The following is a 10684-nucleotide window of genomic DNA, read 5'->3' on the forward strand; positions in this document are numbered from 1 at the left end:
TCCCACAAATTCCTGATCTCCAGGGTTTAAGTGGACCGGGTCTCACCGGTGCTGAGCACCAGCAGTTTTTTAACCGCATCGCTGCTGCGGTGATTTTTCCCCTACGCGGCTTTTTTTCAGAAGCCACGTTAGATGACGAGCTCAGCTCGTCATCCGCACACGCCCCCCGTGGCTGATGACGAGCTCAGCTCGTCATCAGCATTGAAGGGGTTAAAGGAGGCCTCAAAACGGGTCTCTTTCGGACTCTGTTTTGTGCTCTGTCACAGGCGGTCCGTTTTTTTCCAGATTACAGTGACAGCAGGCACATTGATGTGCGCATGCTCACACTGCTCATTTCTCACTAGTGGAGAAAGTACGGCATGACCTCATGCCAGGTAAGCGTTGTAGAGGAAGGGAAATCCTTTTAAGAGAGTCATTTTCTGTCTGGATGTCCCTTCTCTTTTTGAAACTCAGGAGCAGCAGCATTGTTGTGGTGTCACCAGGGCTTTAAATCGAAGCTTTTTCAATATTATATACAAGCCATAAATGCTTCTTATTTATCTTATGCAACTAACAACCATTGACAAAGCCAATAGTCGTGACTTGTTGTAGTTATGATTTTACTTGTATCATATATCTGGATGCAATGACAGAAACAGCAAAATACCGGTAGGGCGGCACACAATGCTAAGCACAGATTTTTTGCTTACCTGTTGTAAGCCACGCCCTTAATTACATTGGCCACGCCCCTTTGAGAGCCCCCCGGTTTTTTCATCCCACTTAAAGCCCTGCTGATCCCGCCCCCCACATTCTTCTGGTCCCTGTGTTCGCCATACTCCCGACACCTGAGTCCTGCCATTTCTAGTACTTCTTCAGTCCCTCAGACTCTGCCCCGAGTACCTGCAGCACTCATGTGCGGGTTGTGGACATGTATAGTTTTAACTAATCGCCCAGTAAGATGGCTGACATTCTCCAGTGGAGGCAGGTTTCACTTTTGTTGGTAGTTGACGCTCTGCACCCAGCCCTCCCCATGACTTTGACTACTGAAGCTCAGGCTCACTTTTTAAGATTATTAACTCAGTATTTTCGTTTCTCTCTGCTATTCTCTTAGATACCCCGCTACGAGACGCCATGCTCATTCTCTTTCTGTTGGTGGTGCCAGTATTGGTTCTGATTTTGGCAATTATATTCTTCAAGCGCAATGCCATCAAGGGGATGATCCGCCGTCGGAAACAACGCTACAGGTAGGGTTTCAACTAATATTCGTAATCAACAAATGCGGCCGAAGTGAATATTTGCTGTTTAGTGGAAACCGGGAAAGACTAAATTTCACTGCAGTTATAGGTCTTTGGCGCACTCTAGCGTCTACACTGTAGAAGTACAGCCCCGATCTCAATGCACATTATAATAACGAATGTTCCGGGCCAATGGTAACTGGTAGGCCACTTTCTACGTCCTTGTGACGTAGTAAGTGGCCTACCACGGGAACAAATAAGTGCCGATTCTCTACCATTAAATGTAGTGCAGCCGGAGCTTTATTTTGGCCGGGTCCGCCCAGGTCTCAGACCCTGTAAATTAAAAACAGATACGGCCCTATATTCATGACCTGAAGTATGCAGATAAAGAGACTCAGTGAATTTTTTTTAATAATGAACGCGAAAATAGTACGGTATTTATTTCATATCAGCGATTTAAATCCTGTTTATGCTTCACAGGTTTTTCCTAACCGTAATCTGCACTCCGTGAGATATTTGCTACTATCCTTTGAACTGAGTAGGCTCCGTCTGTCCTGTCAGTGGGCCAGAAAGGTGTTTATAAAAGATATTGATACAATCCTTGTCCTCTCTGTAGAGCGGACACCACAATGTTTACTTATTATGGTTGCAATTTTTTTTGTTGTGTAAATGGCTGTGAAGGAGGTGCACAGTTGTCAAAATATTGGGAATAGTAAAAGAAAATGTAGTGTTTACAGGTGGGTGGGTGTGTTCAGCTGCGGCCGGTGGAAGGAGTTACGGTGGGGCAGAGAGGCGGGCGAGGGAGGGACAGGGTGGGGGGGGGGGGGGGCTGCTAAAAACCGGAATATGGATAATTGGAGGTAATGTTACAGGGCGAGGTCAGGGCCTCGCACGTGGTCACTCGCAGCAGCGCTGGAATAATTACACTCGGACACACTACTGCCAGGTATGCCGGAAAGACCCCGAGCTGTCTTCCGCTTGTTTATTTTATACCTCGAGGCGAGCCCGCCCCGAGGGTGTGGGGATGCATGAGTCGTTAGATACATTGTGTGTGAGAGGCCGGGTGGCTCTCTACATCCCTCCTTTAATTCAGTTCTTTGGCAGCTACCCTTCCGCTACGGCGAGGTCCAGGCTAAATCTCTCAGCCTCTGGCTCGGACCTGGATTAGGCCTCAGATGATATCAGCGATTCACGCATGCGGGGGAGTCGGCGACCCCAGCCGGGATCACCTCGCCTCTCGGCACTGGAGACAGGGGGCCTGACAGAGTCCCTGGAGATGAGTCCGGTTGGCTGACCACTTCGTCTGGCCCTTCCTGGCCTGGTCTCGGGACCGGGGTTTCGGCCCACAGTCCGTCTCCATCTTGGCTGTCTGGTTCGGCACCCCCTGATTCCGTGATGTTGGTTGGAACGCCTGCCAGCCCTTCTACCTTCTTGAAACAGGATATGTTACGGGTGACTGCCTGGCGGCCTTGGCGCGCTATTACCGTGGTTCCTTGGACCTTTTCGACTGTCCACCTCTCTGGTTCAAAGGGGGTCCGGAATTTCCACCCCGGATGTCGGTCTAGGACTACCACGCCGTCTCCTTCTCGTATTCCTGGTTGTTTCGCATGTCGAGCATCGCTCGCCTTCTGGTTGGTTATGGCTCTCCGCAATTGGACCTCTTCGCTATTCCTTATCTCCGGTGTCCAGTTGGGAGCCGTCGGTATATTGCCTTGTGGCGCCTTTTTGAACAGGGCATGTGCTGGGGCGCATTTTGTAGTGCTGTGTGGGGTCTGTCTAAATGCGCTTAGGAATTGGTCCAGTGCAGCCTCCGGGTCATCCCCGCCGTCGACTGCGATCCGTAGGGCTCTGTTGAGAGTTCTACTTCCCCGTTAGCTTGGGGCCATAGCGGTGCTATTTTCCTGTGTCTTATCCTGAGGTTGTCTAGATACACCTGAAAGTCTCTTCCTTGAAACGGCGGCCCATTGTCAGACTTTATTTCTTCCGGGAACCCCATCGCGGCGAAGATGTGATCCAATGCCTTTTTGACTTGGGGAAACGCTATTGATGGGAAAACTTCAACCACGGGGAATTTTGAAAATGAGTCAACCACCACAAGCGTGATGTTCTTCCAGCGTGTTGGAGTATATGAGGATGTCATCGCTCAGGTTAATTACCCCACTCATCCCCGATAGGACCTCTCTTATCGCGCTCTGGAACACTTCGGCGGCAGATGACACACCGAAGCTCAGTCTCTTGTATCGTCGGAGCCCGACGTGAGTCGAAAAAGTTGCTATATATCGACTGTCGGGCTCAAGCTCCAGCTGGTGGTATCCTGCGTTGAGGTCCAGCTTGGAGAACCACTTTGCTCCGTTCAGGTCAGCGATGATGTCATCCATCATCGGGGTGATGTGGCGTTCTCTTTTCACTGCGACATTAGGGAGCCTCATGTCGACGCACAGTCTGATGGCGCCAGGCTGCTTGGGTTTGGGCGCTACGACCAGTGGGGACACCCAGGGAGTTGGTCCGGACACCTTCTCAATGACGCCTAGGTCTTCTAGTCTTTTGAGCTCCGCCTCTACCTGTGGGCAGAGATTAAATGGTACCCTCCGATGTCTCAGGGCGACTGGGCGTATGGAGGTGTCGATGTGTAGTCGAACCTTCTTTCCTTTGAGCTTTCCTAGTCCCCTGAACAGCGCTGAAAAGTCTTGCAACATGATGTCCGCATGTGATTGGTGGACTTGGTTTGCGAAAAATACTAATCCCAGGTCCTCTGCTGTGTGGCAGCTAAGGAGCGTGCCTTTCTTCCCCTCGGTAATATGGAACCGGGCTTCTGTCGAATATTCGCCTTTGACGATGGTGGTGCTGATGACTCCTCTCAGCGGCAGTGGGTCAGTGCCGCCGTAAGTGTAGATGCGCGCGCTCGAGGGAGCAAGCGTGGGCTTGGGTGGCATTTGTTCGTATTGTTCGGAGTCCATCACGTTTACTGACGCTCCGGTGTCGATGAGCGCCCTCATTTCTGTACCTGCAACCAAGACCGTGCACATGGGTGGTGGTCTCTTTTTCATGGATATTCGGCTCACGTACGATATTACGTATACTTCCTCATCGTCGTCATCTTCGTAGCGCGGTCTTCTTTCTTGGGCTTGGCTGTCGGGTGGTGGATGTTCCGGCTCCAGTGATAGCTGCCTCACTCTTTGTGTTAATGACCCGGGTCCATATCCTCCCCGCGGCCTGGGGGCATTTGGTCTGTACCTCCCTCCTTGGCATACTGCTGCAAAGTGGGTCAGTCTGCCACACTTTGAGCACGTCTTTCCTTTTGCGCTACACGTCGCGGTCACCGAATGATCTCCACCGCAGTATGCACACTGGGCATCTCGAGACTGCCATTGGCGCGGGCAAGTGCCCTGCGGTCTTCTCTGCAACGCGTCCACCCTTTCCTCTTTGATTGGCGCCATCTTGGGAGTGGCTGGTGGGGCCATGGGTGAGCGTAGTGCCAGTTCCATCTCATCGGCCCTTGAATTCGACAGTTCATGGGAACGAATGAGGACGAGTATTTCGTCCAGCGTGATCCCGGGCTGTCTGAGGATGAGTTTTCTGAGTAACTTTGACCTGCATCCCACGATGATTAGGTCCCTGATTTCTTCCCTAGGGTTGGTGAACGGGCAGCTACTTGCTAGCCGGCGTAATCTGGCGCAATACATGTCTACTGATTCAGCTTCAGTTTGCCAGGCCCTCTTAAATTTAAATTTCTCATAGTATTGTTTAGCTGGGGGTCGAAATGAGCATTGAGGGCGTTGACCGCCGCGTCGTAGTCATCCTCACCTCCAGTTTCCGGGAGGGTCTCGAAGAGGTCATATACTTCAGGTCCTCCATAGAGGATTAGGAGGGACCTTTTGACCGTGTTGTCTGTTTCACGGGTGCCTTTAAAGTAGAGGTTGAGGCGGCCTAGCCACGCTTTCCACCGCGGCACCGCAGTCGCCGGGTCTGCCGATTCACTGAAAGGGGGTAGGGGGGCAGCCCCTGTGTGGGCATGGCTGATCAGCTGCGGGCCCGTGGCGCGGTTCTGGGGCAGGCCAGCGGGGCCCGGTTGTGTTGTGCTTGCGGTGGGCGCTGCCGTCGCGCCTCCCGTCGGAGGATCCGACATCACTGTGGTTTGCGCACGTGTTACGCCCCCTCCAGAAGCAGGACAGTGGGATACAGCGTTTGTGTCTCTCTGGTGGCCGTGTGCGGATGCGCAGAGATCAAACAGGGCAGAAGAAAGGGACACTTGGGTTGGCCAATGCTTGTTTGATGCCTTGACTGTGCCGTGACCGAGTCTGAGGAGGCTTTTGATTGTCCATTGCTTGTTGCCGTCAGCGCGGCGATGCCAGGAGCAGGCTGGAGGGCCAAGGCAGGTCTGGAGCCGACGTGCACCGTCGCTCGTCTTCACCCCTCCCCCTCCAAGGCAGCGCGCGATGCAGCGCGCTCAGGCTACGCGCTTGGGGCCGGGAACTGAGAGACAGGCCCAGAGTGCGTGCGGCGCAGGGGGGGGGCCTCGACCAGGCCGCAGGCACGCCGCGCGGGCGGGGCAATAGCGGGAGCACTCACCCGATCTTCGCGTGAGGCAAGCCCCACCAGCTGAACACGCTCCCGTGGAGGAGTCACGTGGGCGGGCCTCGCGCCACCACGCAGGCCAGGAATGGATGAGCGGCCTCAGCGGGTGGGCTCTGCAGCTGAATCAGGAACGCGGCAGGCAGCACGTTCGGAGCGACGCCAGTGGCCGAAGGCCAATGTCCGCAGCAGGAGGCGGGGCACGCGTGAGGACGGTACCGGCCTCGTCGCCAATGTTACAGGGCGAGGTCAGGGCCTCGCAGCAGCGCTGGAATAATTATACTCGGACACACTACTGCCAGGTATGCCGGAAAGACCCCGAGCGGTCTTCCGCTTGTTTATTTTATACCTCGAGGCGAGCCCGCCCCGAGGGTGTGGTGATGCATGTGTCGTTAGATACATTGTGTGTGAGAGGCCGGGTGGCTCTCTACAGGTAAGTAAACAATTAAATAAAACGAATTTCGTAGCGCGCCCTGCATCGCAAAATGTGATGCAGCGCGCGCTACGAAATTCGTGTTATTAATTACATTGTTTACTTACCTTCAATTATGCATATTCCGGTTTTTAGCACCCCCCACCGTGCCCCTCCCCACCTGTCTTCCCCCACTGTAACTCCCTCCACCGGCTGCGGCTGGGTGTGTTGTGGGGTTGGGGTGGTGAAGTGAAGGCGGTACGAGGAAGTGCATTTAGGACGGAGTTAAAAAAAGGTGCTGAAGAGGAAGGAGATGAGGTGTAACATATGGCTGAGGGAGATGTCTAGTATTGAGTGAACATAAAGGGTATGATTGAGACACTCAGAGATTGCTACCCCTTCCACATGCCTCAGTAAAGTTTAATTCAGTCTCACAAAACAAGCATTTGCAATGCAATAGGTCTCGCATTTGCAAGAGTTTGAGCTATTATAAATGACTATGCCTTTTATTTATGTGCTTTGAAAATCTTTCAAGCGGTGCGTAAACACGCACTTTGTACAGATAGTCCTTGCTTACGAGAAGCAAGGCTGGCAGTAAAAGAGGCACAGTTAGCAGCTGCTATAAGTACAGAGTGCATGTTTGCGTACCTCATGCAAGTTTTCAAAACACATAAATAAAAGGCATTGTCATTTACAATGCAAATAGTTTAAACTTTCACAAAAGAGAGACCTATTGCATTGCAAATGCTTGTTCTTACTGGCCAGGGATTGATATATAGGGCAGAGACAATGACCTTCCTACATTTTTTAACACGTTCCGTGCTCGTGACGGAACAACTCCGTCACGAGCATGCTGTGCTAATGACGGGGTGGTTCCGTCACGCTGTGGCCGCTCCGCCCACGCTGCATCAATTCTGCGCCTGAGTGGCTGAATTGATGAGCGGTCGGGCGGAGACAGAATCACTCCGTCATGAGCACAGCGCGCCAGTGGCTCGTGACAGAGTGGTTCCATCTCGAGCATGGCGGAGCCGCGCGACCCCCCCAGCACCGCAGTGGTATTACCGCCGCGGCCAAGGGGTTACAGACATGGGTGCTGGGCTAGCAAAATGGCCAAAAAAAGTACACTCAAAACTTCTCCAAGCTAGCCAGCATCCCAGAAGGATGATTAACTTTGCATCATTCACATACAGGCCTTCATCAATACTTTAACTGCTCTTGGTGGGTTTGGGGGTGTGGGATGTAAGTAACCATAATGCATTAAGCGCTGGCCTGCATGTTTGCTATACAGACCAGGTGCTAAAAGAGGGTTATCAGGATAGTGGGCATTTTGAGACAGGTTTTTTTCCGGGTACACAGAACTTCCACTCATGTCCATGAGAAAGATACGTCTTAGGGCTGGGAGGTGATAAACTGATGACACAATATCTTCACCCAAGTTTCCAGCGTGTCTTGCACCTTAGAAGTGATGGCTCAGTCATGAAGGTTGGGTCTGGCTCTACAGGACTTCGGGGTGACTCTCAGGTAGTGTACAGGGCAGAAAGGCTCCAAAAGCTACAGGACTCTCAGACATGGCCCTACAGGTCACATATAGAAATGGATGTGTTAAAGAATGTTTTTAGCGATACAAACCGAAATGTGGCCAATGGCTTTCAGGCTTAAGTACTCTAGGGTGTCTTACAGCAGTTAGGGACCAGTGGACAGGGTGGGGGGGGGGGGGATAGTCCAATGAGGCCTGGAAGCAGTAACCAAAACTGCAACTGAGTAACCATGCTAGACAACGAACGGGCCAGCCCCACTGCCACTGCAAGTAGTCATGCAAACCTTGTCAGTTCTTTTTCCGGTTAACTGATGCACCCATGCCTAACCAGGGCTACTGGAATTATGTGAAGTGCAGCCACAGCGTTTTTTGCATAACTCTAAATTTGCCACATAATCCATCATCTGCCACATTCAGCAGATTACCAAAAAAAGGTTTCTAGCTCAATCGGTTCCATACTTACTAAAAATGCATTGTCGTGCAGTTGAAGGCCCTTTGCAAAGGTCGACCAGTTACATTTTTGTTGCTTATTGCTATATTTGGGTTTTGAACTGGTACTAATGAGGTGCAACCAATGCCCAGACAATGTTAACAAGTTTGAAAATGACAAAATAATGAAGTAATATCATTTCAAAATGTGTCACATGATGCCGTTTAATTTGATTTTCTTGTCGCATTATTTACTCACCCCTGCCGCATAATTTGACCCTCTCCTGACGCATAATTGCAGTGGCCCTAGAAATTAACAAATGTAAATGATACTGGTACCCACGTCACGTTAGGAGGAGCTTGCTTCGGCGTTGCAGCTTCTTCTACTGTAATTACAATCCACGCTTGAGGTCTGCAGCCCAGACACTCAGGGCTGGGGCTGACAGATGGCTCATCTTGGAGTTTGGATGTGTAGATATGGATCACTGCCCGCGGATGCAACACATGGAAGCAGCCGCAGGGGAGGAAAGAAATGCTTCAAATACTGATCCTTTCCAATACATAAAAATGCAAGACAAAGTCAGGCTGGATAGTTACCAAGGGATGTCATATGACTTTGTTGACTCATAACATGGTTGACACTTTTAAATCACATAGTAGAAATGTAAAATAAAAAAATATTTTTTTTTTTAAATGGTCATATATCTTTTGACGTTGCACATGTCCATTCAAATCACATTGTGAAATGTAAACGTAACATGCACATACTTAAAAAAAGACATACAAATTTTTAATTAGAAAAAAAACTCATCTACAAGACTGCTCTACACACACGTAAAGACATGTCATATTACACTGCATGTCCCTAATAAATATGCACAAAACGACTGTAGTTGATATCTGGTCCCTCAGGGTCTAACAGCACAAGGGGAAGAAACAAATAAAAACCCAGAGATGGGTTGCATTTATATACTTCCACTTGTGATGAGGTCAGGTGCAAAGTGTTTCTCTTGTGGCATCTGTTTGCCCATCCTTTTGAAGTTCATAGTACTACATAGCATAGTAAGTGATCTCTGCCTATTTTAGGTAGAAATACATTTGGCAGGTTGATATCTAAAATACATCAATAAAAAGTAACTTGGTAACTTTAAGTTCATATTTTGAGATTTACCTGTCTCCATCCCCTCATGTAGGAGGCAAGGACACAAGCGATTTACTATTAGGGTTAAGGAAAGAATTCCTCTCCGCCGGCAGAATTTTGTGCGATCAGCGCAAAGTTCCTCAAAACTCCGCAAAGTGATGAGGAGCAGAGTTTTTTTCTCTTGCACAGCTTGCCAAGCAAGAAAATTATGTCTAGACCTCCTACCGGCGAGAATTCTCAAAGCGTGCAATTTGAAACAGCTCGCATTGAGAAAGCTGCTGCTCATGTTGAGGAAGCTGCTGCTCGAGTAGAATATCTACTAGAGTGGCAGAAAGAGGCAGCGCCCTCTGGTGCGACACGTAGGGCCACTTGCTGTGAATTTGTAGCGGTGGACAAACCCCTAGTGCTAAAAATTAGTGCGAGCAGTGCGACTTACACCATTTCACTGCTCACGGAGCGAGGCAGAGATTTTTGGGCACTTCACCGAGTTCCACGGAGCAGAACTCCACCCTGGTCAATTTACCTGGCACCATTAAGCCCAGTTGGTCTCCTCAATCTCCCAATTTGCTTGTCAAATTACAATTCCATGCATAAGACCTCTCTTCCTCCAACCCATGTGCAGAAGTCCCCCAGCCCAATTCCTATATGCACTACTCCTCTTGGCTTCAGACTCCAGCCTTGCATGCTTGTAAAAACTAAGATGTGAAACCATCACCTGTCTTGGATTTATAACCATCTGCTGATTGCAATAGGTGTAGTTAGTATGTTTGTGCTTATAAATCCCAGCATCTCTAGGGAGTTGTAGATTAAAAAGGCAGTACTAGGATAAAGTATCGGGCAATATGTGGGGTCAGTCGACAACTATGAATGTGTTGCATGATGTGTCTGCGCACTACTCCAATTTACTCCACCTCAATTAGTTGCTCCCTTCTTAGATCCGGTATGCAGGAGTTCCTCCTCTAATTTAACACCGATATGTTTTACCCCAATCGTAAGCATCATGTTCCCCCCCCCTCAACCCCACCCCACATAGCCACTATTTATCTAGAGACATAAGCATCTAACTCCCCAGTTTTTAAATCCCATTGGAATGACGCTTCCATATTTCACCTTCTTGTATGCCACCTAATCCCACCAAAACAGAAGGGAAGACGCATTAATCTATCGAGCCAATGTGTTCCCTCCCACACACAAAATGTCATGATTTACCCCGGACAGGCTGCTATACAGTCCCCCAGACCTCGCCTTCCATCCCACCTCGCACCCGCTCTCCACCCAGAAACAAGCTTGTAAGAGGATCTGCTTCACAAATTCTCACCTGGGTACTGCTTGCTCTCAGTGTGCTCCCGGGATGGAGCTCCCCTCCGCTGAAGCTCTGG

The 10684-nt window shown here is 50.1% G+C and overlaps 1 protein-coding gene across 1 annotated transcript in view; it reads left to right on the forward strand.

The window, feature by feature from the left end:
* Positions 1-1223, forward strand: part of LOC147669001 (disintegrin and metalloproteinase domain-containing protein 9-like) — a gene marked incomplete at its 3' end in the record, with an annotated part of 870311 nt that extends 869088 nt beyond the window's left edge. Inside the window, exon 17 of the mRNA XM_086948294.1 lies at positions 1091-1223. Coding sequence (XP_086804420.1) covers positions 1091-1223 — 133 coding nt within the window. The remainder of the gene's footprint in view (positions 1-1090) is intronic.
* Positions 1224-10684: the final 9461 nt, after the last annotated feature.

The sequence above is a fragment of the Lissotriton vulgaris genome, unplaced genomic scaffold (genome assembly GCF_964263255.1).
Source record: "Lissotriton vulgaris unplaced genomic scaffold, aLisVul1.2 SCAFFOLD_840, whole genome shotgun sequence".
NCBI classification, from domain to species: Eukaryota; Metazoa; Chordata; class Amphibia; order Caudata; family Salamandridae; genus Lissotriton; species Lissotriton vulgaris.